The sequence below is a fragment of the Elephas maximus genome, chromosome 9 (assembly GCF_024166365.1).
Source record: "Elephas maximus indicus isolate mEleMax1 chromosome 9, mEleMax1 primary haplotype, whole genome shotgun sequence".
Taxonomy (NCBI): Eukaryota; Metazoa; Chordata; class Mammalia; order Proboscidea; family Elephantidae; genus Elephas; species Elephas maximus.
In genome coordinates, this window is record NC_064827.1 from 895,207 (window position 1) to 916,282 (window position 21,076).

A 21,076-nucleotide genomic window follows, 5' to 3' on the forward strand; every position below is an offset into this window, starting at 1 on the left:
AAGGGAACTTCATTAATCTGATAAAGGCTATTACTCTGTGGCAGGACTGGAAACAGGGTCTTGGGGAGGGCTTTATGAGCAAAGTCAGACCCTGGTCCCCTCCCTGACCCTCTGGGGACCCTGGACCAGGCTGTGGGTGGGACTGAGAATGTCATCACTTAACTGAGAACTTTGGAATGACTATTTTGCGAGTATGAGGGTAGAGTGCCTTGCATGGTAAGATATCAATATGAAACATCTAAAACAGAATAGTCAAGAGATCACAATAAATCAAATGATACGTTGCATTGAGCAAATCTGTTACAAAAGACCTCTTTACAGTGTTAAAAAGCAGAGGTGTCACTTTGAGGACTAAGGTGCACCTGACCCAAGCCATGGTATTTTCTTTTTTTTATATATATATTTATATTTATTTAAGTTTATTATGTATCAGGTGGAACTTTACAGTGCAAATTATTTTCTCATTCAAAAATTTGTACACGGATAGTCAATGCTTGCAATCCCCACAATATGTCAGTACCCTCCCCTTTTCCCTTTAAGCCCCAGGTTCCTGTGTCCATTTGTCCAGTTTTTCTGTCCCTTCCTGCCTTCTTGTCTTCACTTTTGGGCAGGTGTTGCTCACTTGGTCTTGTATATTTGATTGAGCTAAAAAGCACGTTCCTCACTTGTGTTATCGTTTGTTTTATAAGCCTGTCTAACCTTTGGCGGAAAAGTGGAACTTGGAAGTGGTTTCAGTTCCTAAGTTAGGATATCCGGGGGCCATAGTCTCAGGGTTTCTCCAGTCTGTATCAGACCAATAAGTCTGGTCTTTTTTGTGAGTTTAAATTTCGTTGCACTTATCTCTCTCACTCTGTCCTGGACCCTTTATTGCGATCCCTGTCAGAGCCATCGGTGGTGGTAGCCGGGCACCAGCTAGATCTTCTGGGTTCAGGCAAGCCGTGGTATTTTCAGTCACCTCATATGCGTGGAAAATTGGAAGTCAGAAATGAAATAGAGCACATAAACAGCAATATCCTAGGCATTTTAGTGAGCTGAAATGGACTGGTATTGGCCATTTTGAATCAGACAATCATATGGTTTACTGTGCTGGGAATGACAAATCAGAGAGGCATGGCGTTGTGATCATCATCAAAAAGAACATTTCAAGAACTAGCCTGAAGTACAATACTGTCAGTGATAGGATAATATCCATATGCCTACAAGGAAGACCAGTTAACATGACTGTTATGTAAATTTACATGCCAACCACCAAGGCCGATGCTGAAGAAATTGAAGATTTTTACTAACTTCTGCAATCTGAAATTGATCAAACATGCACACAAGATGCGTTGATAATTACTGGCAGTTGGAATGTGAAAGTTGGAAAAAAAGGATTGATAGTTGGAAAATATGGCTTTGGTGCTAGAAACGATGCCAGAGATCACATGATAGAATTTTGCAAGACCGACAACTTCTTCATTGTAAATGCCTTTTTTCAGCAACATAAATGGCAGCTATACACGTGGACCTCACCAGATGGAATACACAGGAATCAAATGTATTACATCTGTGGAAAGAGACAATGGAAAAGCTCAATATCATCAATAAGAAAAAAGCCAGGGGCCAACTGTGGAATAGACCATCAGTTGTTCATATGCAAGTTCAAGTTGAAACCAAAGAAAATTATAACAAGTCCACAAGAGCCAAAGCATGACCTTGAGTATATCCCACCTGAATTTAGAGACCATCTCAAGAATAGATTTGATGCGTTGAACACTAATGGCCAAAGACCAGATGAGTTGTGGAATGACATCAAGGACATCACACATGAAGAAAGCAAGAGGTCATTAAAAAGACAGAAAAGAAAGAAAAGACCTAAATGGATGTCAGAGGAGACTCTGAAACTTCTTGAATGTAGAGTAGCTAGAGTGACAGGAAGAAATGACGACGTAAAAGAGCTGAACAGATTTCAAAGGGTGGCTCAAGAAGACAAAGTAAAGTTTTACAATGAAAAGTGCGAAGACCTGGCGATAGAAAACCAAAAGGGAAGAAGGGGTTCAGCATTTCTAAAGCTGAAAGAGCTGAAGAAAAAATTCAAGCCTTGAGTTGCAATATTGAAGGATTCTACAGGAAAAATATTAAACAATGCAGGAAGCATCAAAAAAAAAGATGGAAGGAGCACACAGTCAGCTGTAACAAAAAGAACTGGTTGACATTCATCCGTTTCAGGAGGTAATATATGATTGAGAAACAATGGCATTCAAGGAAGAAGTCCAAGCTGCACTGAAGGCATTGGTGAGAAACAAGGCTCCAGGAATTGACAGAATACCAACTGAGATGTTTCAGCAAATGGATGCAGCACTGGAAGCACTTACTTGTCTATGCCAGAAAATTTGGAAGACAGCTACCTGGCCAACTGACTGGAAGAGATCCCTATTTGTGCCCATTCCGAAGAACAGGGATTCAACAGAATGTGGAAATTATTGATTATCGTTAATATCACACATAAAGTTTTTCCGGAGATCATTCAAAGCAGTTGCAGCAGTATATCAACAGGGAACTGGCAGAAATTCAAGCCGGATTCAGAAGAGGACGTGGAACCAGGGATATCATTGCTGATGTCAGATGGATCCTGGCTGAAAGCAGAGAATTCCAGAAAGATGTTTACCTGTGGTTTACTGACTATGCAAAGGCATTCGACTGTGTGTTTCATAGCAAATTATGGATAACATTGAGAAGAGTGGGAATTCCAGAACACTTAATTGTGCTCATGAGGAACTTCAACTAAAGAGGCAGTCATTTGAACAGAACAAGAGGATAGTGCATGGTTTAAAATCAAGAAAAGTATGCGTGAGGGCTGTATCCTTTCACCATACTTACTCAATCAGTATGCTGAGCATATAATCCAAGAAGCTGAACTATACGAGGAGGAACTTGGCATCAGGATTCAAGGAAGATTCATTAACAATCTGCGATATGCAGATGACACAACCTTGCTTGCTGAAAGTGAAAAAGGACTTGAAGTACTTCCTGATGAAGATCAAAGACTACAGCCTTTAGTATGAATTACACCTGAACATAAAGAAAACAAAAATCCTCACCAATGAACCAATAAGAAACATCATGATAAACGAAGAAAATACTGAAGTTGTCCGGAATTTCATTTACTTCAACCCACAATCAATGCCCTTGGAAGCAACAGTCAAGAAATCAAACTATGCATCCATCAGCCCGAGACCAGAAGAACTAGACGGTACCCAGCTACCACCAATGACCGCCCTGACAGGGATCACAACAGAGGTTCCCTGACGGAGTAGGAGAAAAGTAGGGTGCAGAACTCAAATTCATGTAAAAAGAAACTTAACGGTCTGACTGAGACTGGAGGAACCCCAGAAGACATAGCCCCTGGGCTCTCTGTTAACCCAGAACTAAAACCATTCCTGAAGCCGACTCTTCCGACAAAGATTAGACTGGACTATAAGACGTAAAATGATACTCATGAAGAGTGTGCTTCTTAGTTTGAGTAGATACAGGAGACTGCATGGGCAGCTCCTGTCCGGAGGCAGGATGACAAGGCAGAAAGGGAGAGGAGCTGGTTGAATGGACACAGGAAACCCGGGCTGGAAAGGCTGTAAACTTTTCACCTAAAGCACAATTAAAAAAGAAATTGTATTGTCACAAGTTCAAAATGACATTTACGTAGAGTTTATTACCTCCCAGACACTACCTGATTTAAATGCATAGCTTATTTAATATTCTCAAGATACTATTACCAGGTCAGACAACTTGGTCACACAGCTAGAACTAAGTGGTACACTCAGGGTTCAAATCCAGGCACTCTGTTTGGAAGGCCGCACTTTGAACCACTACTCTATCTCATCTCCTAAGGGAGATGATGCAGCCAGGGTCTACTGTGCTTTCAAAAGCCATTGTTTAAACTACAAACAATGAGGGATGTCAAATGTGAAAACTTTTTGCCCATTATGAAGGTGGGTATGTGAGTTTCAAGAAACTGAAAAGGAACGTGGGCATAATAAATGCGCCAAAAATTGTACACAGTGTTAATGTCAGAGATGGCATTTAAATGCTTATAACTGTGATTTTACCCTGAGACTACTCTCATTCAAAACAAAAACAAAAAAGTAGACAGTCACATTTAACATTCAAGGTCATTAACGTTCAAATTATCTGCATATAGAGAAAAACTACAGTGGTGTCCTAAGCAATTATGCCAAAGAAACAATAGTTGTTTCATTAACCTTGTTCCAAAACATTAAAGATATTTTGTTTCTAAAATAATTAATAATCAAAATGTTTAAACAATGATGACATTTGTCGAACAATAAAATTCACATACCTCAGATTTCTAAGGAGGAAAGTCAATCTTTATTGGCAGGAAATTTGACATAATTTGATTTTAACTTTCCAAATAAAAAGCAGCATACAGGCTCACCTTTGTGATGCCAGCCGGAAGTCAGAGGAGAGGAAAGCATGGCTCAACAAATGTGGACCTTCTTTCCTTTGAAGGTGTCTTTGAAAGGAGCAGTAGGAGGGAGAACAATGTAGATATTCTCTAGAACTGAATTTCAGAGGTATTATTTGGCCCTTCTTCCACCTGGGAAGAATTAGAAAACTTTTTTGCCTTTTATTTTCCATTGTAAGGTCCAAAATGGGAAAGTGAGTCCAGGCTGTGTCAGTCCCCATGTGGTATTAGGGTCACTAATAGCCATAGTGCAATGAATGTAGGACACAATGACCTGTGTAACTGGCAGTCGTGAACTTTAGTGGCAAACTTAAAAAATAAAAAACTTTAGCACTGCAGCACAGCCCTCAAAATCACTCAGGAAATTTCCTTCAACTGGATCTGATGCCTTACTGAGATCATAGAACAGAACTGCTCATTTCCAATTAAGTACTTGGTGAGGAAAATTTATTATTGTAAACTAAAAAGCCATGTTGTTGATGTTGTTGGGTGCCGTCGAGTCGGTTCCGACTCACAGCGACCCTATGCACAACAGAACGAAACACTGCCTGGTCCTGCGCCATCCTTACAATCGTTGTTATGCTTGAGCTCAATGTTGCAGCCACTGTGTCAATCCACCTCGTTGAGGGTCTTCCTCTTTTCCGCTGACCCTGTACTCTGCCAAGCATGATGTCCTTCTCCAGGGACTGATCCCTCCTGACAACATGTCCAAAGTACGTAAGACACAGTCTCGCCATCCTTGCTTCTAAGGAGCATTCTGGTTGTACTTCTCCTAAGACAGATTTGTTCGTTCTTTTGGCAGTCCACGGTGTATTCAATATTCTTCACCAACACCACAATTCGAAGGTGTCAATTCTTCTTCGGTCTTCCATATTCATTGTCCAGCTCTCACATGCATATGATGTGATTGAAAATACCATGGCCTGGGTCAGGCGCACCTTAGTCTTCAGGGTGACATCTTTGCTCTTCAACACTTTAAAGAGGTCCTTTGCAGCAGATTTGCTCAATGCAATGCGTCTTTTGATTTCTTGGCTGCTGCTTCCATCAGTGTTGATTGTGGATCCAAGTAAAATGAGATCCTTGACAACTTCAATCTTTTCTCCATTTATCATGATGTTGCTCATTGGTCCAGTTGTGAGGATTTTTGTTTTCTTTATGTTGAGATGTAATCCATACTGAAGGCTGTGGTCTTTGATCTTCATTAGTAAGTGCTTCAAGTCCTCTTCACTTTCAGCAAGCAAAGTTGTGTCATCTGCATAATGCAGGTTGTTAATGAGTCTTCGTCCAATCCTGATGCCCCGTTCTTCTTCGTATAGTCCAGCTTTTCATATTATTTGTTCAACATATAGATTGAATAGGTATGGTGAAAGGATACAACCCTGATGCACACCTTTCCTGACTAAACCAATCAGTATCCCCTTGTTCTGTCCGAACAACTGCTTCTTCATCTATGTAAAGTTTCCTCATGAGCACCATTAAGTGTTCTGGAATTCCCGTTCTTCAAAGTGTTATCCATAGTTTGTTATGATCCACACAGTCTAATGCCTTTGCATAGTCTGGTATTCTCTGCTTTCAGCCAGGATCCATCTGACATCAGCAGTGATATCCCTGGTTCCACGTCCTCTTCTGAAACCACCCTGAATTTCTGGCAGTTCCCTATCGATACACCGCTGCAGCCATTTTTGAATGATCTTCAGCAAAATTTTGCTTGCGTGTGATATTAATGATATTGTTCTATAATTTCCACATTCGGTTGGATCACCTTTCTTAGGAATAGGCATAAATATGGATCTCTTCCAGTCAGTTGACCAGGAAGCTGTCTTCCATATTTCTTGGCATAGACGAGTGAGCACCTCCAGCGCTGCATCTGTTTGTTGAAACATCTCAGTTGATATTCCATCAGTTCCTGGAGCCTTGTTTATCGCCAATGCCTTCAGAACAGCTTGGACTTCTTCCTTCAGTACCATTGGTTCCTGATCATATGCCACCTCTTGAAATGGTTGAATATCGACTAATTCTTTTTGGTATAATGACTCTGTGTATTCCTTCCATCTTCTTTTGATGCTTCCTGCGTCATTTAATATTTTCCCCATAGAATCCTTCACTATTGCAACTCGAGGCTTGAATTTTTTCTTTAGTTCTTTCAGCTTGAGAAATGCCAAGCGTGTTCTTCCCTTTTGGTTTTCTATCTCCAGCTCTTTGCACATGTCGTTATAATACTTTGTCTTCTCGAGAGGCCCTTTGAAATCTTCTGTTCAGTTCTTTTACTTCATCAATTCTTCCTTTTGCTTTAGCTGCTCAACAATCAAGAGAAAGTTTCAGAGTCTCCTCTGACATCCATCTTGGTCTTTTCTTTCTTTCCTGTCTTTTCAGTGACCTCTTGCTTTCTTCACGGATGATGTCCTTGATGTCATTCCACAACTCGTCTGGTCTGCGGTCACTAGTGTTCAATGTGTCAAATCTATTCTTGAGATGGTCTCTAAATTCAGGTGGAATATACTCAAGATCATGTTTTGGCTCTCGTGGACTCCCTCTGATTTTCTTCAGTTTCAGCTTTAACTTGCATATGAGCAATTGATGGTCTGTTTATTTTAAATAGTTTGTTTTAAAAATTGGATATGACAATAAATGGTATTTTTCTTTAAAAAAAAATAATAAACCATGCATCATTTTTGGGAAATCTGCTACAAAAGATCTCTTTAAAGTGTTAGAAAGCAAAGATCTCATATTAAGGACTAAGGTGTGCCTGAACCAAGCCATGGTGTTTTCAGTCGCCTTATATAGATGTCAAAGCTGGACAATGAATAAGACCAAAGAAGAATTGATGCCTTTGAATTGTGGCATTGGTGAAGAATATTGAATATGCTATGGGCTGCCAGAAGAACAAACAAATCTGTCTTGGAAGAAGCACAGCCAGAATATTCGTTAGAAACGAGGATGAGGAGAGTTTGTCTCACATACTTTGGACATGTCATCTGGATGGACTAGGCCCTGGAGAAGGACATCATTCTTGGTAAAGTAGAGGGTCACTGAAAAAGAGGAAGACTCTCAATGAGATGGATTGACATGGTGATTGCAACAGTGGGGGCTTGAGCATAACAATTGTGAGGATGGCACAGGACCTGGCAGTGTTTTGTTCTGTTGTACATAGGGTCACTATGAGTCAGAACTGACTCGATGGCATGTAAAAACAATAACAGGACGGCTATTACAAGAAAAATGGAAAACAACAAGTGTTGGTGATGACGTGGAGAAGTTGGAATTCTCGTTCATTGTTGGAGGGATTGTAAAATGGTGCAGATTTTGTGGAAAACAGTTTGCTGACTCCTCAGAAAGAACGAGCATATGACCCAGCAATTCCTCTCCTAGATATATACCCAAAATAATTTAACACCAGGAATACAAACAGATACTTGTACACCCATGTTTATGGAAGCATTATTCACAATAGCCAAGAGGTTAAAACAACCCAGTGTCCATCAGCGGATGATGGATAAGCCAAATGTGGTATACGTCTGCACTGGAGTGTCGCCCAGCCATAAAGCTGACTGAAGGCCCGATACGCACTCCAACACAAGTGAACCTTTTTTTTTTTTAATTGTGCTTTAGATGAAGGTTTACAGAACAAACTAGCGTCTCATTAAACAGTATATATATTGTTTTATGACATAGGTCAACAACCCCATGACATGTCAGTACTCTCCCTTCTCAGCCTTGGCTTCCATGTTACCAGCTTTCCTGTTCCCTCCTATCCTCTAGTCCTTACCCCTGGGCTGGTGTGTCCCTTTAGTCTCATCTTGCCCTATGGGTCTGTCTAATCTTTGGCTAAAAGATGAACCTCCGGAGTGACTTCATTACTGAACTAAAAGGGTGTCCAGGGGCCATACACTCAGGGTTTCTCCAGTCTCTGTCAGGCCAGTAAGTCTGGTCTTTCTTGTTTTGTTTTTTTTTTTAATTAACTTTTATTAAGCTTCAAGTGAACATTTACAATTCCAATCAGTCTGTCACATGTAAGTTTACATACATCTTACTCCCTTCTCCCTGGTCTTTCTTGTTTTTGAGTTAGAATTTGATTCTACATTTTTCCCCAGCTTTCTCCAGGACCCTGTATTGTGATGCCTGTCAGAGCAGTCTGTGGTGGTAGCCGGGCACCATCTGGTTGTGCGGGACTCAGTCTGGTGGAGGCTGTGGTAGTTGTGGCCTATTAGTCCTTTGGACTAATCTTTCTTCTGTGTCTTTAGTTTTCTTCATTATCCCTTGCTCCTGAAGTGGCGAGAGACCAGTGGAGTATCTTAGATGGCAGCTCACAGGCTTTTAAGACCTCAGACGCTACTTGCCAAAGTAGAATGTAGAACATTTTCTTTATAAAGTATGTTATACTAGTTGAGCTAGATGTTCCCTGAGACCGTGGTCCCCACAGCCCGCAGCCCAGTAATTTGTTCCCTGAGGAAGTTTGGATTTGTCCATGGGGCTTCCGTGACCTTACCCTGAACAAGTTGTGCTGGCTTCCCCAGTATTGTGTACTGCCTTACCCTTCACCGAAGTTAACACTTATCTATTGTCTATTCTGTGTTTTTCCACCCCTACCCCTCCCCTCCCTCTTAACTATCGAAGATTGTTTCTTTTTGCATGTAAACCTCCTCATGGGTTTTTACAGTAGTGGTTTCATACAACATTTGGCCTTTCGTGACTGACTTATTTCACTCAGCATAACGCCCTCCGGATTCATCCACAACACAGGTGAACCTTGAAACACTGTGCTGACTGAAATAAGTCAGACACAAAAGCCAGGTGTTGTATGATCCCACTTATGTGAGTTATCTAGAATAGGCGATTCCATAGATCCAAAAGTTCATTTGTAGTGATCAGGGGCAAGCGGGAGAGAGGGGGAAAGGACTCAGCGCTTAGGGGGCAGTGAGCGTCTGTTCATGTTGGTGAAAAACAATTGGAAACGGATATGGCAGTGGTCACACAGCATAGTGAGCGTAATTACGTCACCAAATTTTACCTGTAAAAATGGTTGAAATGGGGAATGTTTTCTCACATACATTTTACCACACTAAAAGATGCACTAACTGAAAAAAGGAGACAGCAGCAGACAGCGCTGTACTCTCTCCCATAGGAGGGTTCCGGAGGTGACGGGGGCCAGGCTGGAGAAGCTGAGTCCAAAACTGCTGAGTAGACAGGTGCTGCGTCTGCTGGAGCGCTATGGCCTGGACCCAGGTGAGCTGGGCCCCAGCACTGCACCCCGCCCCTCGCCAAGCTCGGGAAGTGGGTGCCAGGTGGGGTCTGGGCACCTTGGCAGGCAGGGACTGATCAGCCAAGCCCGTCACACCTCTCCCTGCTGGCTGGAGAGACATTTCCCAGGCCCCTGGGATTCGTCCTCCAGCCCCTCTCAGCACCTGGGCTCCTTGTCACTTGCTGCAGGCTGGGGCCTGGGAGCCCCTCTGCCCTCCCAGGGCAGTTCCAGGAGACCGAGCATCAAGGTCGGGACCAACCCTCATCTCTCACCTCTCCTGTCCCCCTGTCCTGCCTCCTGGCTCCTCCACACCTTGAACTGGCTTCCTGGGGTCTTGACCTGACCGGGTTCTTGGAGCCCTGGTGGTCTACATGTATCACAGACCTGCATGAGCTCTGACCGCCACCCAGACACCTTGGTCAGTTCACTGTCTTTGCACCGCCTGGGGCGCCTTCTGATGGACAGAGGTCTGAATTCCCCAACTTGCTCCTGTGAGCATCTGCTCCTTCACGGCTGGTGCCTTCTGTGCTAGTTTACCAGCTCCGAGGTTGTGAGCACACGATTTGTGTCATCCTCCAACAAGCAGCTTTATGGTCATCTTCTCCCCCAGGCCCTCAGGTGCCTGCAGTTGACTCATGTGTATATCCAATGCCATTTCCCACCCGTGTTCCCAGCCAGCCCAAAGTGTGGCCCCCCATCACCCCACCCCCATTGGTCTTCGGCCGCCACTGTCCTGCATCTCCTTTCTCCAGTGCTGAGATCTGTCTCTGACCTCTCAGTGGGCCCATCTGCTGTTTGTCCTCCCTGCGCACGTGTGTGGCACCCTGTTTCTCCTGCCACAGCCCCTGCTACCCCCGCCCTGTGGCTCGGCCGCCATGTCCCTCACCTCCATGATCACTGCCATGGTTCCCTGTCACGTCCCCCGCCTCCACGATCACCGCGGCCACGTCCCCCGCCTCCACGATCACCGCGGCCACGTCCCCCACCTTCGCGATCACTGCCATGTCTCCCACCTCTGCTATCACCACCGCCACGTCCCCCAACTCTGAGACCACTGGTGTGGCTCCACCACCTCCACAATCACTGCCGTAGCTCCGCTGCCATGCCCCCCGTACATGTTTCCACTACCTAGTGATGAGTTCCAAGATCATGTAGCAAGTTCCTTCCTCTCCTTTTATCCTGGGAGGACTGTCTTGGCTGTTCTTGGCCCTTTATTTCCATACAAATTTTAGAACCAGTTTGCCAAGTTTTACAGGGGAAAACCCTACTGGGATTTGTATGGGATTGCCTTGAATGTGTAGGCCTTCTGGGGAGAATTGGCATCTTCATGCTCGACACTTTCTATCTTCCTTTGTGTATTTAGGCCTTCTTTAACTTAATAGCCTCAGTAAAGTTGTGTTTTCCTACAGAGACCTTAGACATCTGCTAGATTTTTGTTTAAATTTTACATTATTTGAAAATGCTGTTTATATTTAAGTTCTGCTTTCTACTTGCTGCTACCTAGGAATCCAACTGATTTCTTTATATTGATTTTGATTCCAGGTTCCTGCCAGACTCTTCCATTGTTGTTGTTGTTAGGTGCCGTTGAGTCGGTTCCAACTCATAGTGACCCTCTGCACAGCAGAAAGAAACACTGCCTGGTCCTGAGCCATCCTTTCAATCGTTGCTACGCTTGAGCTCATCATTGCAGCCACTGTGTCAATCCACCTCGTTGAGGGTCTTCCTCTTTTCCGCTGACCCTGTACTCTGCCAAGCATGATGTCCTTCTCCAGGGACTGATCCCTCCTGACAACAGTCTCGCCATCCTTGCTTCTAAGGAGCGTTCTGGTTGTACTTCTCCTAAGACAGATTTGTTCGTCCTTTTGACAGTCCATGGTATATTCAATATTCTTCGCCAACACCACAATTCAAAGGCGTCAATTCCTCTTCGGTCTTCCTTATTCATTGTCCAGCTCTCACATGCATATGATGCGATTGAAAATACCATGGCCTGGGTCAGGCGCACCTTAGTCTTCAAGGTGACATCTTTGCTTTTCAACAGTTTAAAGAGGTCCTTTGCAGCAGATTTGCCCAATGCAATGCATCTTTTGATTTCTTGACTGCTGCTTCCATGGCTGTTGATTGTGGATCCAAGTAAAATGAAAACCTTGACAACTTCAATCTTTTCTCCATTTATCATGATGTTGCTCATTGGTCCAGTTGTGAGGATTTTTGTTTTCTTTATGTTGAGGTGCAATCCATACTGAAGGCTGTGGTCTTTGATCTTCATCAGTAAGTGCTTCAAGTCCTCTTCACTTTCAGCAAGCAAGATTCTGTCATCTGCATAACGCAGGTTGTTAATGAGTCTTCGTCCAATCCTGATGCCCCGTTCTTCTTCGTATAGTCCAGCTTCTCGTATTATTTGTTCAACATATAGATTGAATAGGTATGGTGAAAGGATACAACTCTGACGCACACCTTTCCTGACTTTAAACCAATCAGTATCCCCTTGTTCTGTCCTAGCAACTGCCTCTTGATCTATGTAAAGTTTCCTCATGAGCACCATTAAGTGTTCTGGAATTCCCATTCTTCAAAGTGTTATCCATAATTTGTTATGATCCAAACAGTCGAATGCCTTTGCATAGTCCATAAAACACAGGTAAACATCCTTCTGGTATTCTCTGCTTTCAGCCAGGATCCATCTGACATCAGCAATGACATCCCTGGTTCCACATCCTCTTCTGAAACCGGCCTGAATTTCTGGCAGTTCCCTGTCGATATACCGCTGCAGCCGTTTTTGAATGATCTTCAGCAAAAGTTTGCTTGCGTGTGATATTAATGATATTGTTCTATAATTTCCACATTCGGTTGGATCACCTTTATTAGGAATAGGCATAAATATAGCCAGTGAAAACCTTACGAATAGCAGCAGAACATTGTCTGATATAGTGCTGGAAGATGAGCCCCAGGTTGGAAGGCACTCAAAAGATGACTGGGGAAGAGCTGCCTCCTCAAAGTAGAGTCGACCTTAATGACATGGATGGAGTAAAGCTTTCAGGACCTTCATTCGCTGATGTGGCATGACTCAAAATGAGAAGAAACAGCTGCAAACATCCATTAATAATCGGAACCTGGAATGTACAAAGTATGACTCTAGGAAAATTAGACATTGTCAAAAATGAAATACAATGCATAAACATCGATATCCTAGGCATTAGTGAGCTGAAATGGACTGGTATTGGCCATTTTGAATGGGACAATCATATAGTCCACTATGCTGGGAACGACAACTTGAAGAGGAATGGTGTTCCATTCATCGTCAAAAAGACCGTTTCAAAATCTATCCTGAAGTGCGACGCTGTCAGTGATAGGATAATATCCATACGCCTACAAGGAAGACCAGTTAATACTATTATTCAAATTTACGTACCAACCACTAGGGCCAAAGATGAAGAAATAGAATATTTTTATCAGCTGCTGCAGTCTGAAATTGATCGAACATGCAAACAAGATGCATTGATAATTTCTGGCGATTGGAATGTGAAAGTTGGAAACAAAGAAGAAGGACTCTGTCATTAAAATTTTTTTTTTTTTTTTTAACTGTGATAATTTCTCAAAGATTCCTGTAGATTCCCTGTATATGCCAGCAGAGCACCAGCGAATCCTGACTTTCTGGTCCTTCTACTTTTGATTTCTTTTTCTTTCCATGCTACGTCGCCAAGGACCTGGAAGACAGCGTAGGAATGGAAATGGTGATCACAGGCCTCCCTGCCCCCTCCCTCATCTCAAAGGAAATGCTTCACTGACGGCGTTTTGTTAGTCTCCTCTGACTCATGGCCCCTCAGTGCAGAACTGAACCAGATGCTGCCCAGCTTGCACCATCTTCACCATCGTTGGTCTGCTCAACTCTGTTGTTGCAGCCACTGTGTGTTCCGAGTGCCTTCCAACCTAAGGGGCTCATATTCCAGCACTGTATTGAACAATGTTGTGTTGCTACCCATAGGATTTTTTTTACTGGCTAATTTTCAAAAGTAGATCACCAGGCCTTTCGTCCTAGTCTGTCTGAGTTTGGAAGCTCTGCTGAAACCTGCCCACCATGGGTGACCCTACTGGTATTTGAAACACTGGTGGCATAGCTTCCAGCAACATTTCTTTATTAGATTATGAAAATTAGATTCCATTCCTGTTTTTCGAGAGTGTCAGGAATCGATGTTAAATTTTATCAAGTCCTCTTTCTGCATCTGATGGAGAGAATGGTGTGTGTTTTTCCGTCTGTCTGCTCATCTGGGGGATGACAACAGTGGACACCGTAACGTGACCGGCCGATTCTACAACGACCTCGGCCTGGTCGGTGTGCATTGTCCTTTTACTGTGTTGCCAGATTTGGTTGCCAGCTTTTTTTGTTTGTTGCATCTGTGTTCACAACTGAACTTGAACTCAAACTTTCCTGAAATGTATGTGTCTGTTACGCCTGGGGGAAGCTGAGTGGGCCAGCTCCCTCCCCTCCTCTCTTCTGCAAGCGTCTGTCTCACGATGGAATTATTTCTTCCTTAGATGTTTTGCCTGCAGGCCTCGGGTCTTCCTTGTGGAAACATTTGACCCCTGATTCCATTTTGATCAACTGTTTTTTCTAGAAATTTACCTATTTCATTTACATTTTCCAGCTTATTGTCACAAGTTTTTCACTAAGTCCCCTTGTTGTCTGTGGAACATCTGTAGTGTTCTGGATACTGGCTGTTTGGGCCCCACCCCTGCCCCATCAATCTCACGAGAAGTCTGTCCATCTAATCAGGTGTTCAAAGAACTAGCTTTTACCTTTGCTGGTCATCCCCGTTCCACCACATTAAATGTTCCAGCCTTCCACTTTCTCTGGGTTTATTTTTCTCATTTTCCCCTAACTTCTTGAGACTTGGGCTTTACTCATTCGTTTTGAACCTTTTTTCTTTTTTAATATTTAAACAAGTTCCCATATATATTATTTTTTATTATTGTTCAGTTCAAGGTATTTTCTAATTTCTATGATGATTTTTTATCTTTTATGCATCAGCTAATTAGAAATGTGTTTCTTAATTTCCAGACTCTGTGAAATGTCTCATTTTCAGCTCGTGTCCAGGTCTGGAGCACGTACTCATGTGGGTGGGCCTGGCCATCAGTGCCCTTCCCCTTGAAGACTTGCTTCCCAGTGAGAGGAACGTTCCATTGGCTTCCAGTCTGTGTAGCTGCCGTCCCAAGGCCTCTGCCCCAAGATGGGGCCTCTGGAGGCTTGGATGCAGTCTGCCTCTCTGGCAAAACTGCACTCGTGTGGAGGGGTTGGGTGGGTGTGCATCTGGAGGACCGAGAGTGAGCAGCTTTGCAAAACACATCGACTGCCTTGTCCCTCCACCCCTGCCCCCCCCCCGGCCCACTGTGGCCTGTGCCTGGGCCCTTGGCCACCCATTCCTTCCTCAGAGAATGTGTATCAGGCTTTGTTCCCACACTGCCCATAGTAGTCCCAGTGTGGTCTAAAGGCAAGGTGCCTGGAGCTGGTGCCCAGCTTCCAGGCAGGTGGCCACAGGAGGAAGGCAGGCACCGTGTTCCCATGTGGGGGACCTGGGGAGCTGCCACAGCTCGTGCTCTCATTGCCAAGAACCTCTGACTGGGGCGCATCACTGGCTGACCCATCCCTGCCCTGGGTGACCACGTGGACGGGGCTGTAAGTGGAGATGCTCACTGGGGCACCCTGCCAGGCATGCAGGGGTCATGCTGACCCTGCTGGAGTAGGAAGGGCGGCCAGGCCCCTGCTGGAGAAGCCTCCGGGCTGAAGGTCTCGGCCATTGAGCGGGCAGGCTGGCTCAGTGTGGTCAGCATCCAACTGAGGCTTGGCCTGCTGGCAGGGGCCACAGGGGTCAGAGCAATGCGGGTGGCAGGGCCGCTTGCACCTAGCCCTTAAACGAAGTATGGAAACAAGGTCGTGGGAAGGAGCATTGGCTTATGGCCACTGTGACACGCTGGGCCTGCAAGGTCGGGTCCCTGCTCCAGGAACCACATTCCAGTGGAGAGAGCCAGGAAGCAGACTCTAAGCCAACACCGCACAATGGCAGGAAGCGTTGTGCCCGGAGAGAAGGGGGGAAGGCCAGGAGGGCAGGGCTGCTGGACAGAGAAGACCAGGAGGCCCCCAGAGGTGGCGAACACCCAACGGAAGAACCAGTCTGGGACACCTGGGTGGGGGGCTTTCAGCAGAGCAGGTAGCTCTGCGAGACCCCAGGGAGGTGACCCCCCCAGGGAGACCAGACCCCAAGACAGCCAAGATCCCCAGGGAAAGGAACCCACCCAGGGAGATGGCAACCCCCTGAGGGAGGCGAGACCCCCCAGGGAGGTAACCTTCCCAGGGAGGCATGCTTTTGGGCCTGTGGGTTTGGGGTGCAGTGTGCGTGGGTGGGCTGGGGCAGAGGGTGTCTTCAGAGAGCAGGAGGAGGGCTCTGGAGGCCTTGCACAGGGGATGGTGTGATCTACCCTCTGGCTGTTGGCTGAGAGGACCCTGGCCCCTTCCTCCCCACCCCACCACCACTCCACTCCTCGAAAGCAGGAGAGGCTAGGCAACAGGTGTCACACTCAGCTTCTCAAGGTCCCTGGCACTGAGTCCTGCTCTCTCCTTCAGCCCTGTGCTCCAATGTCATCAACCAGCAGCACCTAGGGACTCTGCAGTACCTGTGCTACAAAAGGTTTGTGGAGGTGTGTATGCAGGGCGGGACCTAGGCCCTGTGGTACCTGTGTTAGGAGCAGTGTGTGCAGCTGAATGTGTGTGTGCAGGTGTGTGTACAGGGTGTGGCCTGGGCCCTGCGGTACCCGTGCTAGGCGTGGTGTGTGTGGATGAATGTGTGTGTGCAGGTATGTGTGCGGGGCGTGGCCCGGGCCCTGTACTTGTGCTAGGAATGGTCATGAAGGGCCATGTGGCACGTGGGCTGCCAGACTGGGTGTGATGAGCCCCTCAGCTGCGCCCTACAGGAAAGGGTGGGTGGGGGCCTGGAAATTCCGTAGGAGAAGTTACCCTGCATTTGCTCTTGCAGGGAAGCCTGTCTCAGGAGAACTGGGCCGACCACGTGCGGGTGAGTTCCATGGCCTGGCTGTCCACCAGACACCTGGAGAGTCCTGCTTGGTCTGCAGCACAGGCCTGTGATGTCTGGGGAAGGCAGTGTGCCTGTGTGTGTGTACGTGTGGGGAGGTGTGCATGTGTGTGTACTTGTGGGGGGTGTGCACAGGTGCTTGTCTTCATTGGGTTCCCTAAAGGAGCAAAGCCAATGAGACACATGTATAGACATATTGAGAGAGATCAGCCCCTGGAGAACGACATCATGCTTGGTAAAGTAGAGGGTCATCGAAAAAGTAGAAGAGCTGGGTTGACACAGTGGCTGCAGCAATGGGCTCAAGCATAACAAGGATTGTGAGGATGGCATAGAAGCTGGCAGTGTTTTGTTCTGTTGTGCACAGGGTCACTATGAGTTGGAACCGACTCGACAGCGCCTAACGACAACAACAAGAGAGTTTAACTTCAAGGAAATGGCTCACGAAATTGTAGGGCTGGCAAGTCTCAAATCCATAGGTCAGGTGACAGGCTGGAGACCTCTGCTGGTTGATGGGATTGCCAGGGCTGGCAAATCCAAAATCCACAGGTCAGACAGCAGGCCAGAAACGTCCGCAGGGTTATGTTCTGAAAACTGGAGGTCAAGCGGCAGGAAGAGTGTAGAGTTGAAAGGGAGAAAGAGCAAGCTCTGCCAAAACACCCATTTGTATTCTGGAGGCAGGGCACACCCCCAAAGAAGCTCCCCTTTTGATCGATGGGTTGATCACATCAGAGCACATCATGGCAGGTAATTACGTTATATTACATCATATCACATCACCATCAGCATCCCATCCTGTTGTCCCCCCAGCATCAACATCAACATTCCTACCCCATCACCCTGTCCCATCATCTCATCCCATCACCCTGTCCCATCACCATGTCCCATCATCTCATCCCATCACCCTGTCCCATCATCTCATCCCATCATCCCATCCCATCACCATGTCCGATCATCTCATCCCATCATCCTGTCCCATCATCTTGTCCCATCACCTTGTCCCATCATCTCATCCCATCACCCTGTCCCGTCATCTCGTCCCATCATCCCATCCCGTCACCCTGTCCCATCATCCTGATTCTCTTAGTGCTGCTGTAACAGCATCCACAAGTGGACGGCTTTAACCAAGAGAAGTTTATTCTCTCACAGTCTAGGTGGCTAGAAGTCCAAATTCAGGGTGCCAGCTTTCTCTCTCTGTTGGCTCTGGGGGAAGGTCCTTGTCATCAGTCTTCCCTGGTCAAGGAGCTTTTCAGGGCAAGGACCCCGGGTCCAAAGGACACACTGTTCTCTTGGCTCTTGTTCCCCTAGTGGTATGAGGTCCTCTTGTCTCTCTGCTTGCTTTTCTTTTATATTTCAAAAGATATTGATTTAAGACACAACCTAAGTCCTGCCTCATTAACATAACTGTCTCTAATCCTGCCTCCTTAACATCATAGAGTTAGGATTTACAACACATAGGAAAATCACATCCAATGACAAAATGGTGGACAGTTACACAATACTGGGAATCATGGCCTAGCCAAGTTGACAGGTATTTGGGGGGACACAGTCCATGACACCATCCCATCATTGTGTCCCATCAACCCATCCATCATCCTGTCCTATTACCCCATACCATCACCTCACATCATCACCATCACAACCCATCACATCATCACCATCACATCAGCCCATCACGTCATCACTGTTAACATCAACGTCACCATCGTATCATCATCACACCAACCCATTGTGTGTGCATGTACACGTGAGGTGGGTGTGTGCAAGTCTGTGTGTGAGCAATAGTCCTCCACTACCCCTAGGCGGGGCAACAGCTTTGCATGGGCCCTGGGGACGAAGGGGACATCTGGCCTACGTGGCCATGATCTGGTTGGGACAGGGACTGGCCCCCGGGCCCACAGCAGTTAGCAGAGGCCGTGCTTCCAGGCAGAGGCCTTGGTACAACCGAAGCCATAGGCATAGGAGGCACAGGTACTGCATGGGGCTTTGTGGAGAGTCTGGGTTCAGTGGTGAGGGTTCCTCATTCTCCTGCCGTGGGTCCAAGGCATGGCCCTGGCCAGTGCTCTCCCAAAGTTGTGTCCCCACTGTGTGTGCCTTTGGTGCCCTGGTGGCCACCCCATCCTGCCCCTGATGCAGCAGCACCATCCAAGAGGCTCAGGAAACCACGGTCCTGAGGACAGCAGCAGCATGGCCACCTTGAGGGAGAGAGGATGTAAGGAAAGGGCAGGGTCAGGGAGGCAGCAGGAGGGACACCGCAGATTTCCCGTGTCCTTTCCACCTTCCTCCCTGGAGCAGAACCCTCCCAGAGTGGGGACCCCAGGAAGGCGGCAGCCACGTCCTTACTTTGGGCCAGGCAGGGTTGTAACTGGGACTCTGAGGTGAGGGCAAGACTCCAGGCTCCCTTCAGCCACGAGACAGCTTACCGAGTGCCTGCTCCGGGCTTTGGGTGACTCTGGCTCCGTAGCAGTGAGGGAGCTGCCCCTCTGGGTGATGAACCCCAAAGCAGAGGCGTCAAAGGGACTGGCCTGCACGTGCCCTTCCCCGATAGTAGCCTGGACGAGAGCAGCGTCTGTCTCTTTAGGCCTGAGCTAGAGGCAGGGTCATCCACGGGGGCAGGACTATCCCCAGGCCCTGGGTGACGGAGCCTCAGGGTGGAGGGCAGAGTTCCTCAGGGACCCAGAGGGTGCACAGGGCCATGAGCTGTCGGTTGGCGTCTCTCGGGGAGGGGGGTGAAGCGTATGGAGTCCTCCAACCGGACTGGCCGTGAATGGCTTCCAGCCATGCCTGCCCCCAGGGGTGATGGGGACATGAGTCACCAGAGAGGAACGTAGCCCCCCACCCGGCCAGAGCCCGGAAAGGCCGTCCCCCCTGGGTGCCAAGGCCGAGGCAGCCGGAAGGGCAGCGGACATCCTGAAGAATGCGGAGGAGTTTCCACTTATTGTCGTCCACGTGGGAACCTGCAGCCGCAGGGGAGGCAGCAGCCAGAGGCTGCTGAGGGCCGGAGCCGTGGGGGAGGGTGGGCGCCCAGGCAGCAGGGGCTCCTGGGGGGCGTTGAGACTCCTGGGGGGTAGGCCCCCCACCTTCTGTCCTCACATCCTGTGGCGATGGCTTGACCTGTGACCTCAGGGACTTTAGGCCTCACACAGCGACCAGCCTGGATTTATTGGTGAAGGGGTGCCGAGGAGGGCAGCCAGCCATGAGTCGGGGAGTTGGGGTGGCCAGTGGCCCAAGCAAGCTCAGCTTCGTGTGTGCTGAGGTCTTGTGGGCCTCCGCAGGGCATCTTTGTCCATGCTTAGGATCCTGGAGTGCTCAGGAGGCATGCGCCCCCGGCAAGACACCAGCCCTGGCATGGTGGTTGGGAAAGGGGTTCCAAGGAGGAAAGGTGTGAACAGGGGCTCTGGCTGGACCCCACGGAGCAAAGGTGTCCGGGCTGAAGGGGAGCAGGGTGGATGGGCATTGTAGACAAGTGGTTCAGGCTGCAGAGCTGGAACAGGAGACCACCGAGAAGGGGTGGAGGCCAGGGGCAGGAGACTTTTCAGCTCAGCCAAGCCATGTTGACCAGCATTGGCATCGGCCTCCTGGAGCCTCAGTCGGCCAAGGCTCAGAGCAGAAAGCAGCTCCCCACCAGGCCCTCCGGGGGACCCAGCCTCCCCTTCCTCCCAGAGGATTCAGACTGGGTCCGAAGGGGTCAGGGCAGTCTTTGTGATTGAGGGATGTCCCGGACCCACCTGGTGTCTAAGAGTATCCCCTCTGGGCGTCCCTGTGGGCATCCACACCCAACCACACTGACTGGTCCCTCTCCCCAGGACCTGGTGGGGCAGAGTGAGTGGCTGCAGGACAGGCTGCTCCAGCTGCTGGCCTCTCATGGTGACATGGCCATGACTGCCCGGTGTGCCCAGGACCTCTCGCTGCCTGAGGGGCGGCTGCCGGCCGCAGTAGCCAATGAGCTGAGCAGGCTTCAGCTGCAGGAGAGGTGAGCACCCCAGGTTGGGCCAGGTCTGCACATGGCATCCCTGAATCACCAGTGCTTCAGGGCAGGGGCTGTTACCGGGTGGTGGGGGCCTCAGCTCTGCTCCTCTTAGGGCGGCCCAGGCTGGTGGGAGGCTGGAGGAACCTGGCAGCAAGGACAGGAGCAGTTACTACCAGCTGCCCATTGCCAGGGAAGACATTTGCTTCCTGGCCACATGGGAGGACCTGGCCCAGCACAGGCCTGAGCTCCTGCAGGTAGGCCCCTCTGCGGGGTGGGGTAAACTCAGCCCTTGGGCAGCCCTGTTCACACCATCTGTGTCCACAGCC

General features: G+C 47.8%; 1 protein-coding gene across 11 annotated transcripts in view; it reads left to right on the plus strand.

The window, feature by feature from the left end:
* Positions 1–21,076, plus strand: part of EXD3 (exonuclease 3'-5' domain containing 3) — a 201,929-nt gene that overhangs the window by 158,977 nt on the left and 21,876 nt on the right. For all 11 annotated transcript variants that reach the window (XM_049897194.1, XM_049897193.1, XM_049897192.1 and 8 more), the window contains 5 exons: positions 9,585–9,685; positions 16,318–16,391; positions 16,727–16,765; positions 20,587–20,753; positions 20,863–21,004. In XM_049897194.1, the coding sequence (XP_049753151.1) occupies positions 9,585–9,685; positions 16,318–16,391; positions 16,727–16,765; positions 20,587–20,753; positions 20,863–21,004 (523 nt within the window). The remainder of the gene's footprint in view (positions 1–9,584; positions 9,686–16,317; positions 16,392–16,726; positions 16,766–20,586; positions 20,754–20,862; positions 21,005–21,076) is intronic.